General features: G+C 33.6%; 1 protein-coding gene across 1 annotated transcript in view; it reads right to left on the reverse strand.

Moving 5' to 3' along the window:
• The window catches only part of LOC121113586 (uncharacterized), a 111,977-nt gene that overhangs the window by 22,418 nt on the left and 66,596 nt on the right, over positions 1–22,963 (reverse strand). The window contains exon 4 of the mRNA XM_040707408.2: positions 19,845–20,070. Within this exon, the coding sequence (XP_040563342.1) occupies positions 19,845–20,070 (226 nt within the window). The remainder of the gene's footprint in view (positions 1–19,844; positions 20,071–22,963) is intronic.

The raw sequence follows: 22,963 nt of genomic DNA on the forward strand, positions 1-22,963 counted from the left end.
TGGAATTAAATAATAATAACAACTGCTAGGGAAAATAAAATTAATTCTTCTAATTATCAATGCCAAAAATACGGGGCAGAAAAGAGAGCGAAAATGAACGTGGTAATCCTTACAATTTGAAGAATGTTTGGGAGAAGAAGAGTTTAGCTGTAATTATGTTTTATTAGATCAGCTGCAAGCAACCCTTAGAGGAAGTAAATAAACACAAAGCCTACTCCGTATTTAGCATGGAATTGCTCCAATGTCAATCTTCAATTCTACTCCGAGTCCAACAAGGATTTTCCTTCATATTTCCCGAGCAAACTCTCATTGTAACTCTCCGTCTAGTTATTACTTTATACTTTGATGTTCACTTCTCAATAATGAAATAAAAATGATAAACGCTTTAGAAAGTAAATAAAAAATCTCTTCAGATTAGCAACTAGAAAAAGCCACCCCTCACGCTTTCTAAGGGATGTTTCATACTCCTCTATATATACAGCACTTTAAGCTTCAAATGATGTCATTTTACCTACATATGTTCACAAATGACTGTCATCATTAATGCATCTACAAATTTGGCATAGACGGATCAAGAACGATTATATTTTTGTGGACCAAAGTATGGCAAACTTCTTTGAAGGAACAAAACAAACCAAATATCAGACCGATTTTTGATCTACAGACCAAACTCCAAAACAAATGCTGCTCACAACAAAGTCTAAATATATCCTTAAAACAAAAAAAGACTCAAAATCAACGGTTAGAAAATCAAGACGTAACAAAAAAATTTTATCCAAGTTTTATTTATTGAATAGCTGAGTAATACATTTATTGGATTATATGAAAAAAAACAAAAAAAACAACAACCTTAGAACCTGTTTCTCAAAAATAATTTTACTACTGTGTGATGCCAATTATAATTAGATTGTCTTGTCACAAGAAGTTGACTGATTTTTGCATGATAATCTATTCTGAAATAAGTAGACATCCCATTCGTCCCACAACATTAATTTTCCAGCAGCAATATCTGAAGGATTTTTAGAGGGACAAAATATGTTCTTAGACGCGTGTTGTGTAGATTAAAGAAAATATCAACTCATTTTTTATCACTCAACCTCAACAACTAGTAATGATGACTCATTGAAGGTGGAAGTCAGAGGATGTTTTGCTTTCAAATTATATGAAATTATCATTTTTGACCATTAATAATTTATATTCGATTTTATCTCTTCTATTAAGATTCTGAATAATTATCTCAAAACTACTTGCAATAATCTAATAAAACGTCATGACATCTAAGCTGCTGCTCTTCCCTCAAACACAATTTAAGTGAGCATACGAGGTGTGTTCAAAAAGTGAAGTTACTTTTCATTTTTCATATTTGGTTTGCTAGATTTTTTAACTTTTTTATGTTAGTACACTCGAAAAAATGTTAAAACCTATATAACATGTTTATTTTGTTTGTGAGAGGCATAATGGTTGGAAGTATTTTCCATGTTCGGTGATTTTTTGGTATACGTTCTTTCATAAGTCCATTGGTCTTTGGTATCGATATCATAACCATATACCCATGTTTCGTCTCCCGTTATGACCCATTTGAGTAAATCAGGATCATCATTGACGTCTCTAAACACCTCTTTAGCGATGCTCATGCAACGATTATTTTTGTTAAAATTAAGCAGTTTCTGAATAAACTTCTCTGAAACTCGTTTCATTCCTGAAACTTTAAAAATAATTTCATGGCAATAGCCAACCGATATGTCAATATCCTAAGCAACTTTTCTGATAGTCATTCGAGTATTTCCAAAAACAATTATCTTCACTGCTTTAACGTGCATGGGCGTCCAGAGCGAGGCTCGTCATTAGCATCGTCCCGGCCATCTTGGAAGAGTTTGTACCACATATAAACATTTTTTTTTTACTCAGATTAGTTTCACTATATACCATTGTCAATATTTTAAGTGTTTTGGGGAACTAAATTTCATTTTTTACACAAAGTTTCATATAATTTCTCTGATCCATGTTTAATCAATTGCAAAAAATCGACGAATAACCCAAATGCTTCAAACCATTATGCATATCACAAACAAACTCAACAAATTGTATAGATTGAAACAATAAATATAAGTTCTTTCTGGAAAGCACGAACATAAAAAAAAAATGTAGTATACCAAATATACTTTGCCTGCAAAATTTGAAAAGTAACCTTACTGTTTGAACACACCTCGTACGATTAAAAAAATATAAAGTATATTCTGGTAAGTGCAATATATTTGTGCCCTTTCTAATGATTTCTCTCTATTTTGAAAATTCAAACGTATTAGCGTGCAAGGAGTAACATAATTTTTTTAACGATCTCCATCAAAGTGACCAGAGATACCCTTTACTTTTTGATTTACACTCACAAAGATTAACCACAAAATTCACATCGAAACCATTTACTCAAGGAAAGCTTTAACCTCGAGCATTTCTGGTTTGGGTGAAAAAATCTTTGCACTTTCAAATCTAGAAATTTATCACGATGTATTTCAGCAACCAGTTGTAATAGGGTATGTTAATCAAATAAAAATAACTAATATGATGTCTTGGCTACCCTGAGCATCAATATAGCACCCCTTGGCAGCAATGTTGGCTTCTGGAAAGCCTTGCACCCATTGCAGATAAAGTCCTCAGACATTGTGTCCCAGTGTTGTTTGACCGAGTCCTTGAGGTTGTTGATATTTGGGTGACAGACGATGCGGGCCTTGGATTCAACATGCACACAAAAAATGATGTCCAATGGGTTGGCATTTGGTGAGTAGGGGACCACATTTTCTTTGGCCAGAAAGGTAAGTTGTCCTCCAACCGCATCTGGGTCTTTTTGGACTTGTGTGCAGGTGCAACATCCTGCTGGAACACCACGTTCATGTCCGGGTAGTTGGTCTGGACCCATGGTAACAATGCGTCTCAGCGTCCAAAAGTGTGCGGACCGAAATTTGTTGGTAACTTTCAGATGGCATTTTCTTGGCTTCTAAGACACTTAGGAAGATCTAGTTTATTTTTAGTATTTGACCAGAACAATTTTACTGCATTCACAAAGACCTTGATTTATGTATTAAAAACGAAGTCTAACGATTTTTTCGCCGCACCTGTTATTATCATAATAGTTTCAACTAAAAGAGCATGCTTGTACAATGTTCCTACGTTTAGTCTAAACAGATCCATCGTTATAATAAGAATCCATGATCATTACTAAAGTGTACCTGACTTCCACATAATTTTCTTCTATTTATGGACGTTAAGCATTATATTTTTAGTTGACATTATACTAGTCAATTGAGTATTTCCCTTATATACTTATAAATATCACAGCATACTTTCTCTCTTGGTCACACTCAAGCAACACTTGGCATCAAGACAGTGTTGATTCTATATGATATTATAACTATCCATAGATATACACACATCCGCTCCACAAAGAAAATGCCCGATCATATATATAAAATACTTAATGGCAAATGATTATATGTGCATACATATTAATGCAACTTTCACATGGCAAATCATGCAGAATCCATTACATTAAATCAAATCATTTTCTCCATTTTGAAGTTAATGATAGTGGAATGAAGAGATAGAAGAGTTGCAATGAATTGGGTGGAGCTTATTTGGTTTTTTGTTTTGTTTTCCTACTCAATGAGAGAAGTTGCTACATTTATAAATTAATCACGAAAAAGTACTTTTTACTCTGCACGAATCTTCATATTTTATGTACATATGTACCCATGTACTATTCAAAAGGAATGAAAATATAATTTAATAGTGGTGTGTGTATTCAACTATTACTCAAACTCGAAAAAAAAATCGATTTTAGTAAAGTGAGCAATCATCTGAATAATACTCAAACGCCCCCGCTCAAAAGCTCACCTGAACTCAAATGATCAAAACTCGAAATATTCGAGTATATATTAATATAATCTAGAACTGTAAGAGTCTGGAAGTGTTAATGACTCATATCACACTGCAAAGAAAATGTTGACCTAGTTGTTAGATTTTATATATATCTATAACTTTGATGGACTCAGTATTTGGCATCCAAGCTCACCGGACCTCAATCCTATGAACTTCTTTGTTTTTTACTTGTGTTAATTTATTAATTAACAATAGAATTTCAACTAAATTAACACTATAAATATATGTGTTTCTGAACTCTCTTAATTATTAATGTAAGCACCCTTGGCTGCAATGATGCCTTCTAGGGGGCGGCGGAAGTCATGACAACCTCTGGGGATGTAGCCCTCTCTCATGGCGTCCCAGTGCTTGTTGACAGTGACTTTGAGAGCCTAAGTGTTTCGATGACGGACAATGCAGGACTTCTACTCAACATGTACCCAAAAGGTGTAGTCGAGAGTCCTACAACGAAAGAGATGGGGTTCTTTCATGACAGGTATCAAAAGTAACCTCTCCAAAATCACAAGGCTCTTTCCATCCACTTTTTAATAGCTCTCTGGACAGTTTGGTGTGAAACCCCAATATCTAGAAGGGACAAGAAGGGTTTGGCTTGTGATGTTTTCTTTACCTAAAAGAAGGTTCTTCTTCTACGGACTTGTTGACGGCGTAGAAGGGGGTTCTAGGGACGTCCAACTACTTCAACGTGATGTAGTTATGGGAACTCGTTGATCACGTTGAAGTGTCATTTTCTCGACTTGTACGTGTGCTAAAGAGCTCTAGTTGGTATTCTTTTGAAACTAATTATTTATACTTAAATATATATCGAAATATGAATAAATTTTTAATCACTCTACCTAATTAATTATTGAATTAGTAAGTGTTCAGATTTCAATGGACCAGCCGGTACAACTTTTTGAAAATATTTCTTAGCATGCAAATAAATATTTTCTAAAATGACCAAATTATTTAATTAGTAACACCTAATTGATTTCTCAATGCTCAAAAACTCAAACTCGACCCATATCAATAGTTATTAATCGAATCCAACACTAATATTTAACGAAAATGGAAATCAAATAAAATCAAAAAGAAATTTGTGAGTAGGATTTTAAATAATATTGAAATGTTTGCGAAATATTTACTTGAATAAATATCTAGGAGCTGATTGAGTCATAAGCTTCTGCTGTCAAGTACATAGATACACAAAAATGCGTGGATGGAAGGTTAGGCATAATTAATCAAAATATGGAGTACAGATATATAAATCACCATAAGCGTATTAAGAGTGAAGCATATTATATATCTAGATTGGTTAGTCATAAATCTACTTAGATACACCATACATTTGTATCATTTGAGTCACTCCAATAAGTTTTTTGATATCATTTTTACAACCACATGAGATGTATGTACATTGCATGAGGGTGATACCTATTTTTTAAATTATTTTATATAGATTTAAGAAACACTTACAATTGGGTAACATTTATGTGAAGCTTAAGGATATTAATTACATTTTATCAATTATAAACTCAAAAATATTAAAAAATACTAACTGTAGTACCTGTCATTGCCTGGAGAAATTAGGCGTCGGCTCAGAGAGAAATTTTACTTAAATAATATAAAAGATGACTCCTCACAAACCCTTGCTGTTTATCTTCGTTTTACATGAGCACACTCACACGTGGCTACTCACTCAATACTTAGATGTTATCTCCTCAAGAATATAAAAAATAATACTATAAGATTGAGATAGAAATATAACATGATTTGCTGGGTCAGGGAGTACTTAACCTCCCTGATAAACCTATTCTAAAGTCACATTCATTGTTTTAAACTGTATATAAAGTACTTTCTGTTTTTTTTTCTTTTCTAATATGAGTTGAAATAAACGCCTGCGAGATTTCATTCATTTTATACAGTGCTCCCTGTATATTCTTCTTCTTTTCTTTATTTACACTGTATTGGTATATAATATACATCATACAAGGCACCCTGTTACTTTTTTTGATAGATACTATAAACTTTGATTTAGTACTATAGATTTGTCAAGAGGTATATGCAAATGTATTCATATTTGACTATGACTTAACGATTATATCATTTTTGATACCATTTTGACTTCGACGTAAAATGTTATCTAATATTCAAACCCTAGTCTTTAAAAAAAGAAATGTAATTTATTAAATATGTGAACACTACTACGTCTAGACAAAGTTTTGGAGCCATGGTATTTATAATTATCCTAAAACAGTTTATGCTACTTTTGTGGACGGTGGAATCATTTTTGCGCTCACTGATTTTTGCATGTTCGAACATGTACTCAGACTAGTGTTGCTTCAGTGCTTATTTATCCGGTCAAGTCCAGTGTCCTTCAAAGTTTTTTTTTTTTTTAATGTCGTTGGTTTATAAAGCCAATTAGGATAAGTGAGAAATGTATTAATAACATTGCACCTATATTGTAAAAAAACAGTAATGTTTCCATTATAATTAGTGATGGTTCGGTACTTATTTATTCGGTCCAGTCCAGTCCTAGAACCCGTCATTTCAATCATTCATTACTAGAAATGAATAGAAAAGAAAAAATAAAGTTGAGTGATGTCATCAAGGACCAAACTTGACAAGTTTTATGATTAATATGAGGGTCTGAGACTTAACTGTACAAGACTGCAGTCTTCAATCCTAAATAAGGACCAACACAACACTAATTATAATTTGAAAATATTATAATTAATTTATTTTATTATAGAGGATCGTTCAGGTAAGTTCGGAACATCTTTAACTACATTCTGCACAATAATGAAAGTATTTAACTCAGTTATTTAATTTTAAAATGAGAGGTTGAGCCTTAGCTTTAAGTTAGTTGCGCAATTTTTAATTCAAAACAAGTATTTACGATGTAGGAGACCCGGAGGAACACCATCTTTCAATTTGTTTGTACAGGACTCAGCCCACCGTACATCAAGAAGATGATAATATATCCAAAGAGTACAGTCTGTGACGTCTACAACCACTGGAAGGAGGAGGGGGCATTTAAGAAAAAAACTCACAAGTCCCAGAGTAATCAAAATGCACTCCCATATTCCTTGCAGGCCTGAAACATTCCTTGAAGTAATGCCCTAGGACTCTGATTAACGTTCTTGACAAAAATCCACAAGTAAGCCGTGCAACAGTCTCCATGGACATAAACACTGACCTGAAGCCACAAAGGGGGCCCACGGGAGAAAATTGCTGAAAGTCCCATCATCACCAAATCATCTTTTATTCGGATAAGAAACATTGGAATGTCGACCGACTCAGCACCATCCAAAACGACAGATGGTTGATCACGTAGAGGGCTAATGTCCCCTACGTCATAGAAAACAAGTTTCTAGCCAGCCTCATGACCCTTGGGATCATTGGGAGCAACGACAGTATTATGCCCTCCATCATCCTTGAGGCAAAAGAGAGGGTGGGTGCCGACAAGTACTGTGAACTCTAGTCTGACCAAGTGATCCCTTGAATCAAAGCTGAGTCTAATAGTGACAAGTTCTTGTTTCAACAAGACTCAGCCCCCTCTCACAAGGCCCACAAGACCCAAAAAATGTTTAAAGAAGGGAAGGTGCCATTTTGGGACCCCCCTACCTAGCCATCTACCCCGTATATGAATCCCATGAATTACTTCTTTTACAGGGAGTTAGAGAGGAAGGTTTACGTCAATTCACACAACAGCATTAACGCTTTGAAGGGCTACATCCTCAAGTACTGGATCAAAGTCTCCCTGAGTACGTGTTCAAGGCCTGCAAATCCTTTAGGACTCGTTTCGAGTGACTGATCGGCGAAAATGGGAAAGACTTCAATGTTTTTTTTCTTTTGTATTAATAGAACTTGAAAAAAAAAAAAAAAAATATTTCAAACCTAAACTTGCTTCTCTTATTCATCAGGTATTCCGGATTTACATAAACTACCCCGTATAACGGAGTAATACGCTACTAAGGATCTATTTTTCTTTCTTTAAGAGCCAACAAAAGCTTTTAATCAAGTATGTACTTCAAATAAATGAAATATAATTGTCTGTTCCTATAATTTTTTTTCCAGAACGTGGAAATTGAAAAAATGCAGTTTATATCCTTAAGTTTCACATCTACATTCCTGGATTGCAAGTGGTTTAAAAAAAGAAATAAATAAAATAGTCATCACCTCATCACCCAAATGTACAACATATTATGTTGGCATAATATATCAAAGTCTCAATTTCAATTCAACAACCTGTGATTACTCATACGGAAATGAATGGAGCAAGAACAACTACATCATGAAGATATGATCCATCAAATGATAATCAAGTCTGATAAAGAGAAATAAATAACCTTGATTCACGTCAAATAACTCAATTGACTACATTTTGGGTGGTCATTACATAGCATAGTCATTGACTTTTCTGAGAAGGGCATATTGATTTGATTTCAATTTTTGACAAAGGTAAAAATCACTCGAGCCTGAATCCTACTTATAATAGAATAAGTCCCATATTTTACTTATTTGTATTTATTTAAATACTTCTTTTTTTATTTATTGCAATAACCTTCATTTTCGCCTGAACATATTTTGTAGTGAGTACTTACCTATTTCCACAAAATACGAGATATTTTTCTGTGAGTAGAATAGTTTTGAAATAAAAGAGAGGATTGATGAAAACATTCAGTTATGATTTTCTTAATGAATTAAAATAACGTTGTTATTTAATTACTTTCCGTCAAGAAAGTTGGAAGGAGATTATATTTTTGTCTCTGTTTGTTTGTCAGTTAGGTAGGTAGTTTGTTCATAAGGCATTCAGAATTAAAGCAAAAGTTACAGATCGATTTTGATCAAACTTTGTTACAAGATGATAAATGGTCACATAGAGAGGCCATTTATTTTTGAGAGGACCTAGTCATTTTTTACGTATCACACCATGTAGAGATTTGTCAAAGTCTTGAAATAAAACTCTCTCAACCCCATCCCATGAGCCCCTTAATACCAAACTCAAAGCGTTACACAAACTAAAGGCACAAATTAAAAAATCTTCAAATCCAGTAGATCTCTCAGGTTGTAAGAAGTAATGATGGGATTAGCGTTCTTACAATTGTAGTAGTCCGTTAATTATTCAATCCACTAATCTGCAAAAGAATTGTTAGTCCACTGATTTGCAGATTAGTGGAAATTTTTAGGAAAAACCCCATCTCTGGTTAATAGAAAATATATTTTAAGGTCATAGGGGACAAGCATATCAATGTATAAAAACTATCACCTCAAAATTTTTAATGCAACAAGTTCATCTTTTGTCTAGCATCATTCTTAGGGATGGGATTTTTGTAAAGAAAAATTACACCCACCCTCGTTCTCCACAAAAGTCTCATCGGCCATCCCTAATCATACTTTTTTATTAAATCAAAGTACATGAATGGGTGACCTTAATTTAGATAGATTATTTTCATTATTATTTCCTCTGTAGTTTGCAGAAGAGAAATGATTGCAACATATAATATGACGGGATTGCTCTTTTTTTGTGGGGGCATTTGAGACTTCTTTAAAATTAATTTATAGATTCTTCATGACGTATAGATGGTTTATGTATGTGCGGATTCACCTTTAAAGGTAAAATAATGCACTGTTTCAAAATAAAGAGAAGTGTATACACCTTAGTGATATGTCGAAATTCGAATGTCTAAAAGAAGGCAGAAATGTGAGTTTGAATGGAAAAGTTAAATCTTAGAAATTCGCGGATATGAATAAGAATATTTATAAAATGTGGGTAGTTTGAAAGTTATAATTGAATACATCACTACATTATTGGAGAATAACGTGTTAAAATGATTTAAAAGGGCATTCGACAAATCTATTTTCGTAAATTTATATTTGTAGAGGGAGTGTCTTTAGATAAGTCCTCTCTTTTCTAACTCGGAGAAAATTAGAAACATAATCAAGCAACGTGTGTACATACAGCTACCACAAAACATTAATAATAATAATGTGGTGAACACCGTTGAAAGCATTATGTGTGTTAGTAAATACTTATAATGACAAAAACACATGGTGACTTCAATATATATGTAATCGTATATTTATGTGTGTATATATATACAGTACATAATTAGGGTTGTAAATCCTGTGCATTTGTAGTATGTGCAAAAGATTTTATTAACTCCACCGAAATTATGGTTACTTTTATCTTCCATGACGTAGCCATTGGCAGGATTATATTTTGGGGAGGGAAAAAAATCCATTCTTTTTTTTTTTTTTTAATTCAAACAACCATATCTATTCACGAAAAATTAATTGTCTTTTGAAAAAAATTCAAATCACTAATCGACAATCGATATATTTAATAAAAGAAGCCCTTAGATAATATATAATTGTAAAAGCGCCGGCAAACAGTCAGGTGTACAGAGTGGGGAACCAAATCTTGCAGCAGCATTGAATTATAATTTTATTCCCTCTATTTTAAAAATTAGAAAATTTCGCAACAGCTTAAACAAAAATAAACATCTTTTCCTTTAATCCAGTGTCTCTAAGAATCAAAATCTCAGTGTAATAACGAAAAAGTGCCGCGCCGGTGTCAGTACCAAGAAGGAGCAGAGACTGCATCTCCATCCCGACGGCCTACAGCATCAGTAAGTCCATAACTGCCCCCAACAGCCAAGAAGAACAAAAAATTATGCAGCAACTATATGACATACTTCTGGTCTACCTCTGTGGGGCCTTCCTCCAGTCCGTATATCAACCCCCTGGAATTTACAGTTTGGGGCCTCTTGCAGAAGAATGTTTCTTGCACCTCTCATCCAACAAAAGGTTTATCTCCCAATCATGAAAGCTTGGTATGCCATGGATAAGGCCTTTAAGTTTAAGAGCTGCCAATCTGTTCGCTGGCGTGTCGAGACTGTTATTGCTTGTGAGCAAGGTCATATTGAATAACAAATATCGTACTTAAACATATCAAAAATGGGTTTGAGCCTTCTTTTCATGATTCCATAAATAGTCTGTTTTTTTTTTAAATTAAGACATATTGCTACAAGTTTTGGTATCCACCCTGAGAATGAAATTGACTTTGAATACTTGGATTAAGAGTTCGTGTCCAGAGCATTTATTTTCGATATACAAAACAACGAAGAGCTTCTCACTTAAACATTAATTTACCATCATTCGGCAAAAGCTATTACCTAATCGTCGAGTGAGAGAGAAGATGAATGTATCCACAAATGTAATAGTGGGCTTTTTTTGTGGAATTGATTAGCTAAAAAGTAGGGTTTTTCCCCCTGGAAATCTTAGAACAGCTTGAGACTGTTATTACTTTTGTTGGAACAAACTGATTGTATCCTATAAAGTAATTCGGTATGGATTTTTAATTATTGGAACAATGAGGTCATGTGTAGTCTACAGTGTTTCATATGTAAATTATAAGCATTATCAGTATGTTAAAAAAAACCCCAAAAATAAACATGGTAAGCCTAACAATTTAAAGAATGTTTGGGAAAGAAGCCGCTGAGTCCTCATGACGTTTCATTACCTTAACTACAAGTAGTGACTATGAGAAGATGTACATATCTACAAAACCCACTCCACAATATCTATTCAGGGCATAAGTAGGAAATACTGCAATGTGAATCCTAGGATTTTCATTTATAACTCCACAACAAATCTCATACGTGATACTTTCCGTACGTCATAAGCAAATGCAATTTATAACAATTAAAGGTTCTTTCCTCAAGAATAATGATGATACCTTTTGAAAATACTAAGCACTACTCAGATTAACTACTATACAAAGACTTATATGCGAGTAAATGCAAGGAATTTACAAACATGGGTAGTTCTACCAATGTGTTTTGGGCATTTTTTTCTGTTTATTTTTTAGAGTAAAGGTTGCAATATATAATGACGGGATGGGGAAGAAAATGGGTCCACAATTTGACAATAATTACATTTTGTTCTACGATCAGAAACGAGATCCCCACTATCTAAACATCACTCAAAACATTACTTTAAATTGAAAATAATGGATACGCAAGACCCTTGCAATTTATGTCTGTATCTACAGATTTATAACTCTTTTTATGCTGTACATATGAGCAAAACAGTCATCTTCCTCTTGGAGAGAGAGAGAGATTAATAATGATAGAAGTCTATTTATCTAATTCAGTGTGCGATAATGAATTTATTCGTGCGAATAAGCCATTTATGCTTTTATATGAGAGCGATACACTTTTTATACATAAATATTCAATGTACAAATACTCTATGAGGCAATATATAGAGTTTAATATCATGTATGTAGGTAGGTATGTAACTTCTTAAAAGAAAGGTAAGAATTGAATGAAGGGGAGAGGTAACAAAGACAAAATCGAATAGATAATGTATGTATTATTTGACGTCCAAAATGTCACATCCGTCCACTCTTCATATTGGCAAATTTTTGTAGGTAGAATAAAGTAATATTGCAAATATATTTATAATATGCAGACATATATTTGCTTCAATAATGACAAAATATGGAGGTAAAAATAAATAAATAAAATAACACACACACACACAACCAATAGAAAAATTTATTTTTGTACATAAATCAACATTTTAATCTTGAAGTGGAATTATATCATTATGGATATTTTAACAAATGAGGATTTGCAGCCATTTCATTATAATCCTATAATATCTGCTGTACGAGTCGCCAATTCTGCAAAAGCTGTTACTTTTATAAGCTGTAGTGTTGAGACTCGTTCCGGTATCTAATTTTTTATTTTATTTCGATATAAATATGTCTGTCCAGAACGTGGTCTAAAACCGAATACCAAAAGAAAAATTGGAGACAAACATTTCCTTTTCATTTAAAAACAAACTCATTTGTAGTGGACTGCTTATAATTAGTGATGGGACTATTTCAAAAACCCTTTCCGATGCCATTCTAGTAAAAATTCCGGATTCCGATTCTTTAATATTTTAAATAATAATAAAAAAAAATACCATTTTGCAAAAAGTTTTTAAGAATTACAATTGATTACCCGGCCAACTTTTCCCAAGGGTGAGTAATCCCACAGCAAACATTGCAAAGACCAATTTTGCATAGGCGAGCTTCTTAGATCCCTCTACAAAACGTATTCCCCTAAAATAACAATATTTGCATCCACCATATGTGTTTAAAACACTTTAGTTCACGTATAGTTTGTGTTCAATTTGTTTTTCTTTTCAGTGGTCGAGCATTTCATATGATAAATACCTTTATTAACATATTTATAAAGTTATAAGCTTAAGTAGTCAATTCTCATAGTCGTTTTGTATATCTGTACGTTATATATTCAATTTTTTTTTTCTTTTTTTCATAAGTTGGACAAGCAATAAGTAGATAAACACCAGTAATATTATATATAAGAATCGGAATCCCAAATTAAACATTATATTCCTGATTCCATAAAAACCACCAATTCCGATCAATCGTCCCCTCACTAGTTATAATCCAGCAATCCAGACCGAACTTTTTTATCGGACCAAAATAGTTTGTTCCCCTTTAAAATGATAGTATTCTAAGATTTTCAAAAACCAAAGCCCCACACACATACATACATGTACATTTACAGACTTTGCAACACTCAACAGCACTCAGACACAGTTGGACACTCTCCACAAATGGAGATATATATACAATAAACATACTTAGGTACCGTAGAGGTTCATACAATATATATGTACACATAATGTACATATATATTGTATGATTTCCAAAAACAGATTAAGTTTTCTTCCCATCTCACACTGGAGTACAAAGAAGTCTTTTTCTTCTCCTACAAGTACTTAGAGACATCTCTTTATTTTTAAAGACTCCGTCTCATCGAATTATATCCATGTACACTACCCTTTCTTTCCTCCCTCCCTCCATTTTTCTTCAGGTAATAATGATCATCCTCCTCCTAGCTAAAAAGTAATTGTTCTTTACCACGCTCTGAATAAACTAGGAAGGGTATGTCAGAAAGAAAGAAAGTAAGAAGCAAAAAAGGATTTATCCATCTCCTCAAATGGAAGAGGGTAAAAAGAAAAGCATAATGTATGCAGTTAAGGCTGTTTGAAAAGTCGTAGAATGTTATTCAAATGAAAATTTATAAGGTTTCCTAAGTATTTTTTTTTAACCATCCTGTTCAAACTATTTGGTGCGATAGTTTTGAAAATATATCATTTTTTAATGTTCCTTTAATTCATTAGATGAAGTTGCATTGATGAAGTATAAATAAACATTATAGTAAGTTTTATATGTACCTCGGAATTGTCTTTGAAGTCTATATACATTAGAGGTGGTACGGTAAAGGGTTGTACCTGCAGTTCGGTTTGGTTCGTATATATATGATTAATAAAGTATATCCAGTGTTTTTTTTGTGTTTTTTTAGCTGGCCCGTTAATTTGTAATTGGCAATATGAAGAAAGAATTTTCTTTTACTTAGCAGTTGTCATTATTATTTAATTTCTGAGTAGTGGACATACTTTCCTAAATATATTCAATTATATTCCAAACTTGATGGATCCTTCGTGTGTGCTCAAAAAAGACCGAGCGTAACCTTGAGTATTTGTTGTGGAGTTATAATTGTAAGTCCTTGTTGTACTCAAAGTAGAATTGGGGATTGAAATCAGAGTCATTCTAGCAAAGGTCCTTGTTTATAAATGTTTCTCCTTCCTCTCTTTTTCACAGCTGATTGTAGCTGATTTAATGAAACGTCATGAGCATTATTCTTTCTCCCAAACAAAACCTTCTTCAAATTGTAAGGATTAGTATGTTGATTTTCGGTGTTTTTTTTTAACATGTCATTCTACACAGGATTTTCATCATTACATATGATCATATATTAAATATTTCTATATATATTATTATTTTTAAATAGTAGAGTAAGATTTTAAACCATAAGCATCATTTTATTTTAGAAATAATTTCTGTATTTGTGCATTAAAAAAATGAGATAATGGCTTAAAAAGTTGATATAAATTCATGAATAAGAGTATTATAAAACCCGTGTATATTTTATAGAGCAACCTTTGTTTTTTTTTAGAGAAGTCAAGTACATTTAGGAATCATTTATTTGTATAGAAAATAAATTATTAAAGAATAAAATATCGAAAAAAAAACTTGAAAAACTACATTAATTTATATAAAAATAGTATTTTACTTTTATACCGTAATGAACCGCGTACCGTGATGGGTGTACTCCAGTTAATACCAAATGAGCTACATTGTTCTATTCAGCTTTTTACATCCGATTAAATACACTTAGTTGGAAAATGGACGCCAAACGAAAGGATGTTGCCTTTCTTTTGCTGGTTACAGCAACACCAAAAAGGTTGAGCCGGATGTTAAAAAAACGCATACGAAACCTCTTAAATTTTCATTTGAATAGCATTCCACTTTATATTTATATGGAGTAGTTCTTAAAATATAAAGAAATCACGAAAACAGCTGTGAGAACATAGCTCATAAAGTTTCCATGTTGTCTACAAGTCGCGATTTATTTACAAGATGAAACTTGAATCTGCGAATTGTACAAGTTACAATTATTTTGTCTTAAAGCGCTTCTGTAAATACAACATGAGTCATTTTAATTTTTTATAACAGAAACCAAGAGGCTGAAAATATGATGATAAGAGCAAAGACGTTGAGGTCTTGGATTAAAAAGAATCCTGTGTACACAGTATAAATTGGATCCATTGGCTACTATTCTCCACCCTAACCTCAACGCACTTAAAGCAGCCATCACCAGGCGAAAATTGTTTTTAAAGCCTTGTCATAGGTTACAATCCCCGTGTTGAAGCTATGGTTAAGGCTCTTTGATTAAATTTTGAAAGTTCATTAATATAAAGGGAGCGGGGATCAAATTGTCGCCAAAATATTTTTCCACAAATAACAGCACAAAATGTACATTTTTTAACTTTTTTATTGAAAATTAAAACTATGACGAGTATATAGGTATAGAGTAGCCATTCATTCGATATAATCACCGTTGGCATCAATAACGGCCTCAACACGGCCTCTGAACCGGCCGCATGCTCTTCTGACCATCTCATTGTCCATGTTGCCGAATACCTCCTTGATGGAGTCCATCAGGCTGGCCTTGGTGCTATGGAAATGTATGTTCGTATGTCTCTCGACATAGGTCCAGACAAAATAGTCCAAAGGATTAGGGTCGGGAGAGTTAGGAGGCCACAAATCCTTGATTACAATGTCATAACAGTTCTCGGTTAACCACTGCATGGAGATTTTGGACACATGGCAGGGTGCTGAGTCCTGTTGCCACACCCAAGGCCTGTCTTCGGCCTTCATGGACCTGGTAGGGTCATCCTTAGCCATCTTCTTCACCTTGTCAACAAAGTCGGTGTCCCTGACCTACCTGTCGGCGCCCTCCTCCCTGGGTGCCCTCTTTATGGTGGCATCAACATCCCAGGCGTCCTCTAGCTTCTTACAGATACGCTGAACAGTCTGTAAATGCACTCCTAAGGTTGAAGCAATCGTTGAATTGGAGATTTCACCTCCATTATTAACCAATGCCATGACTACGGCGGACCTCGAAAGCTCCTCGTTCCACTTATAGCTCTTTATCTCCTCATATGATGACGGCATTATGCTAACTGAACTACGTATCGTCGGCTGACAAGAATAGCTTTCCTATTTAGTAACCGGTTTTTTATTTGATAATGTCGTCTTCAAGTTATCAAGGTGTAAAGTAGGGGACAATTTGATCCCCGCCCTGTATGTACGAGGTGTGTTCAAAAAGTAAGGTGACTTAGTATTTTTTAGCAGGAAAGGATTTATATATTCATCCAATATTTATGTTGTTCCCTTCAAAGTAATTCCCCTCAGATACGATACACTTGTGCCAACGCTTTTTCCAATCCTCGAAGCAGTTTTCGGTATAGCCTTGAGCTCTTCATACGATGCAAATATCCTTAATTGTTTTAAATCTCCGTCCCTTCACAGGTCTCTTCAGTTTCGAAAACAAGAAAAAGTCACATGGAGCCAAATTCGGTGAATATGGTGACTGAGGCATGATTGTGGTGTTGTTTTTGGCCAAAAAATGTACAATTATTTTATTTATCGTCAGAATTAAGCCGTTTCGGAAACAACTTTGCTGATAATCGTCTCATACCCAAAACGTTCGAAAACAGGAGTCAACCGAAATGTCAATATCCTCAGCAACTTCTCTGATAATGATTCGACGGTTTTCAAAACAATTTTCTTCACTACTTCAACGTTTTCATCTGTTACTAACGTGCTTGGGCGTCCAGAGCGAAGCTCATCATTCTCATATTCCCGGCCATCTTGGAAGTGTATGTACCACTTGTAAGAATTTTATTACTCAGAACAGTTTCACTGTATGCCGCTGTCAACATTTCAAGTGTTTGGGAGGCCTTAATTAATTATTTAATTTTTTTTTACACAAAATTTGATGCAAATTCTTTGATCCATGTTTTTCAACAGCAAAAAATCGCCAAATACGCAAAATACTTGTAACAGCTATGCCTCTCACCTATTAACTAAACATATTAATAGCTGAAACAGTAAATATATGTTATTGGTGATTGAACTAACATAAAAAAGTAAAATAATCAAGCATATCAAATGTACGTTGCCTGCAAAATTTGTTGAAAAGTCATCTTACTTTTGAATGGTAACTTGACTAAGCAAAATGTACAACTTAGAATTTAAGGACCACTTTAATGTACACACAAAATAGTTAAAAATTACAGTATGAATAAATATATCAACCATCAATATACTGTTTAATATTTACAAATATCCTCATCCCAATTCCAGCTCTAAATTCGTCTTTGAATGCAATTTCCCTCATGTCTCTAATATACACACATAATTACAAAGCATGCATAGATATCACAAAGAATAAAAGTTAGCCCTTAAACAATGTTTATATCCTTCACTTCAAACATGAGAAAGCAAACACTTTGCTAAACATGCAAAAAAATATACACATACTATGTATAAAATATATATATGTAGGTGTGTACGTTGATGAATGAATCAATGAAGCCAGACAGACAGGGTAACTAACTCTGTTTCCTTTCATCCTCACGTCATTAATTTACACAGATATGATTATAATTAAATCATATCTGTGTAAATTATTACAAAGGTACACTACATAGCCTTTGCAATATTTATATACAATTTTATGACTGTTAAGTTTTTAAAGGGGATTCTAGGAGCGCAAAGTGACGTAACTATCAAAGTATTAAAAATATACAATACAAAATACACGTGAGTGAGTATGATGCCATTTTTTTTACATAGGCTGCATGGTAAAAAAAAAAGAGGTGGAGAATGAACGTAACTCTATGTACCGACTATAGACGAGGATAAAATTTACGACACAAAAAACGTGTGGATTGACTTTTCTCCAGAAATAATTAGAACGTCGACTTTTTGTGTGAGGGATATTATCGACTACCACCGCATATCATGACGTATGGAAGAAGAAAATCCCCGTAGAAAACGATTCATTATACTTTAAACAAACTTATAAAGATCATGTATTGGATTGAAGAAATTGTTGGTTACGTTACTTTTGCATTAACCCCACGAGATATTATTGTACCACTTCATTCAGAGGATCAGTTTTAAGCAGGAGTGGACATAGGAAAAAGGCAAATTTGGACATATTAATAGAGGCAACCACATTATTTAATAGATTCATTTAAGAGGGGAAATAAAGAAAAACAAGCTAAATGCATTGCATGATTATTCCATGATATGGTGAATCCTTTCTCAGGCAGGTTGGAACTAGGTGTACAGGGGCTGATGTCATGTCCCCTTTATTCGCTATTGAATATTATAACCCCCTGTCTCTTGCCTAAAAGGATTACTGTATATAAAAGCAAAATAAAGATTCTGAATGTTTGATTTTATCCCAAATGAAATGGGATTTAAAAAAAAAAAAAAAAAAAAAAAAAGAGGACATTTGAATTATTTTTTTTCTTAAAAAACAAAGCCTAAGTTTGATACTACCCACGTAATGTCCACGCCACTTTTTTGATAATATACAATTATTAAATAGTTGCAATAAATATATATATATATTTAAATTCAATGATTGTTCACTTTCAAAAACGATGACCGGAGTCTGACTACTGCCACAAAACTCTTGATTATTCTTCACTGGCGAAAGTTTAGGCCTCTCGATAGACTCGATTGACCCAATACCCTAGCAAGGCGCAACTTTTGGAACCTTCCCAATCTTAGGTCAGTAACTATAGCCCACTTGGCTTATTTTTTATCTTTTAATAAATATTAAATGGAGATTGAACTCCTTTAATTTATTTTAGGATTTGAATATAATTTTATTTTTTTAGAAAATAACATGAGTGATCCCTTCTTTTGTATTGTCAAAGTGACTTTAATATTCATTTTTTTAAGGAAATAAAATATTATGATGACGCTCAATCAACACAAAAACATGCTAAGATGATTTTACTAAAAACAGAGTCTGGATTACATTTATCTATTGGTTAATTAACTAATGATCTTCCATTCCTAATAATAAATTATAGAGATGAACCCTTTAAAGGTACCCACAATTGCAAATAAATGCTCAAACAATTCAAGCAATATATCATATAGCAAATAAAGGATCTATAATATAGATAGCCATCCTCAAAACTAAAATATAAAGCCCATAATTGACCGTATCAAGTCAATTATTACATATTGTATAAACAATAGATTGGGAATGTTTCAATATCTTAATTTTTGTTTAAGATTTTTTTTTGTGCTGACACAACCCATTTGTTAAATTTTTAGGCAACGGAAGATTTCTCAGGGGGCTTCTTCACTATTATTATGATTAATTTTTTTTGTTTTTTAAAAATCCATAGCTATTCGCAAAACTTTTTTTAAATCTAGAGCTTATCACAAAAATTAAATCCACACTTACCTCCATCCCTTCCAACTCCCTCCAAAGGGCTTTCAACTTATCTTTGCTCTGTACTTCATATTGACTAATGGCCTCAACATGAGCATCCGTCTCCTTTCCAGCAGACACATGAAGGACTGTGAGGCGATTAAGAAGGCTTTGCATGCTAATTATCTCACCAACCCCTCCTTCAGGGGTTGTTTGTGAGTCCATGAACCATTGCCCATTATTTTTCTCAAGTTCGGATCTGAAAACAGAGCAATATTATGATATTTTATATGATATGTAAATATTTTATATGAATTATATGAAATTCAATTAAGATGTGATGACAGGGAAGAGATGACTATGATGGATAGACACACACAGCACAAACCGTGTGACTTTCATGACATAGGATCACATATATATGTATGCAGCGTACAAGTTGCAATGTTGTACAAGTTGTAACTTATTTAAGCCAATGGTACAAGTTGCCGTCAAAAAATGAGATGAATAAATTTGAATGAAGGATTCAAAGTACTTGGGATGAGAATCATGTAATAACTTATTTATTTATTGTATTTATCAACCTTTCATCCAAAACAGAAAAAATATTTAGCCAAATAAGTCAAACATACCAACTGTTATTTATCTTTTAAAACTCCTTGTCTAATATTGACATATTATTTATCCACAATTTTTAATTATGTTATGTCAAAATTCTGGACACGAAAGTTATCCCATGGATCAAACCCATCGTTGGAAATCCTCCCTGGATGTTCCAACAAGATGGAGTACCTGTCCAAACCGCTAAAAACACAATAGTGGCTCCAGGCCAACTGGAATAGCCTAGGTATTGGCTCTGCTGTGGCCAAAAGTCCTCTACCCAGAACTCCATGTTGTCCTGGAGCAACTCTTGTGTTTCTTGCAGGGATGGACAACTTCCATGATAAAGAGAGCAAACTTTTTTCAGGACTATCATTGGAGGGTCAAATGACCACTATTTCTTTTATTACTATTGTTTTTCTATTTGTGGGCCACACTGAGTGAGGACGAGGGCCGTGGGCGGTCCCTGGGCTACCAGTTTATCAACCCTGATCTAGGTGCACGTGAATTCCAAGGCTTGCAGGAGACCCCACAACAGCAACCGCCCCCGAAGAACTCCATCAACAAGGTCTGGGCCTCCATGAGTGCTGAGTTCATCCAGAGGAGGGTCTAAAGCAGTTTTCACCACCACCTGAAACTCACCATCAATTCTGAGGGTGAATACATTGACTAAAACATGTTCTTTGGGTTTCAATTAATAGTTAGTAAAATTGTTTCCTAATTCACCCAGGATCTTGCTATGGACTTCCATAGATTGTGAGTTAAAATGGGTAAATAAAAGGGTTGGCCCGGTACAAATTGATTATCTGTGCAAGTTGCAACTTGTACAGACATCCCAACTTGTAAATTGTACTGCCACATTGCATATGATTTCTATATCTGTGACAGAGATGAAAGAAATATTTTTTATAATGATTGGATTGCCAATAAACGGTTTATATTGGCGTCAAAATTTTCGTTTTCGGTCGAGTTCGGGTTAGGACAATATGCCAATTTTAGAAATGCATCAACTCTGTTTGTGGTTATAAACTGTCATTTTGAGGTATACTAAAAGTTTGACTAATCATTATTACTCGAACGTTTCAAAATTGAATTTTTGAGTTCAAGTAAACTCAAAAAAATATTTTTAAAGAGTTTGAGTAATTTTGAGAAGATTATAAAATTGAGTTAAATCAAGTTTTTTTTTTTTTGTTCAAGTTCGATTAATACTCGAATCCAACCCTATTTGATATGTTAATAGCGTAATTTTTGACTTTTTTGATAAACATTTTCAGGGCAATTAATCAATTCAAATATGCCCACAGTTATATTATTCTTAAATATATAGCAAATGCAGAATTTTAATAGATCATATTAAATGATAGCATCAATTAATACATTAATACTTGGTAATTAAAATGACTAATGATGTATAGAATGTTTTCAATGATGTCATAAATTGCATCATAATTAAAGGAGATCCCATTTCGGGGCTCAAAGTTGAAATTAATACTGAATAAAACGGACAAATTACCACCAATAACTCTTCATGAAATTTCATCCAATGGCTTTAAGAATCAAAAAATAATTAACTTTTGAATTGAATTTTCTTTGACGTCAATGATAAACACTGGTATTTGAATTAAATCTAAGAAGTATGCACTAAAATCCTTAAAATGACTAGATTTGTAAAAATTAGTTTTTAACTTTTTGTACGATTAAGTAGGATAATAAGAAAATAATATCTGATTCTCTCCATTGTTCAAGTTAATTTTTATCTACACCATGGAAATAAGAATATATAAAGATGCAATAACATATTCGTGTCTGGTATATAATAAAAACTATCAATTAGATAATATATATTTTTGATAGACAGTGAGATCTAAGTATAGACTGCGACAAAGAAATTTCTCGCGATCAAGTAGCAAAACCAAGACCTTAATAACTTTTTATTAGAAAAGTAATATGTAAAATGATATTGAAAGAAACTTTTTGCAATCAATCTTTGCATGAATTATTCAATATGGCCACCTCTATCACATCCTCCACACGAGTTCTAAACTTGTCCAACAGTACCACGATATAATCGGCCGACATATTGGCACATTGCTTCTTGAGGCTGGCCTTGAGTACCTGTGATTTCTTCACAACCTTGTTCTCTAAGACGCTCCAGACACTGAAGTCGGGGGGATTGAGATCCGTACTGGAAGAGTACGAGAAGATTTTGTCTCAGTAGTCAGCAAAGTGTAAGATTTTCCACCTAAGAACCTTATAGTAGGCCTCCACCCCTATTTCCTGATTGGGCTTGAAGAAAAAGGGATCCATTTTCTTCCCATCAGAGGCCACGACACCTAAACACATTGTTTTGTCCTGAAGGTGTCTTAGCCTTTCTCAGGTGATGTTGCTATAAATATATCGTTTTTTGCAGTACAAAACCTGGTCGACTGTGAAGATCTTCTTGTCTGAGAAGATCTTCACAGTCCACGGATGACTCTTCAAGTAATTAAGGACTTTTTTGCATCTCTGATGCCTTAAGGTCTTCATTTTGTCTGTGAGGAGATGTCTTGGAT

The sequence above is a fragment of the Lepeophtheirus salmonis genome, chromosome 2 (assembly GCF_016086655.4).
Source record: "Lepeophtheirus salmonis chromosome 2, UVic_Lsal_1.4, whole genome shotgun sequence".
Classification (NCBI taxonomy): Eukaryota; Metazoa; Arthropoda; class Copepoda; order Siphonostomatoida; family Caligidae; genus Lepeophtheirus; species Lepeophtheirus salmonis.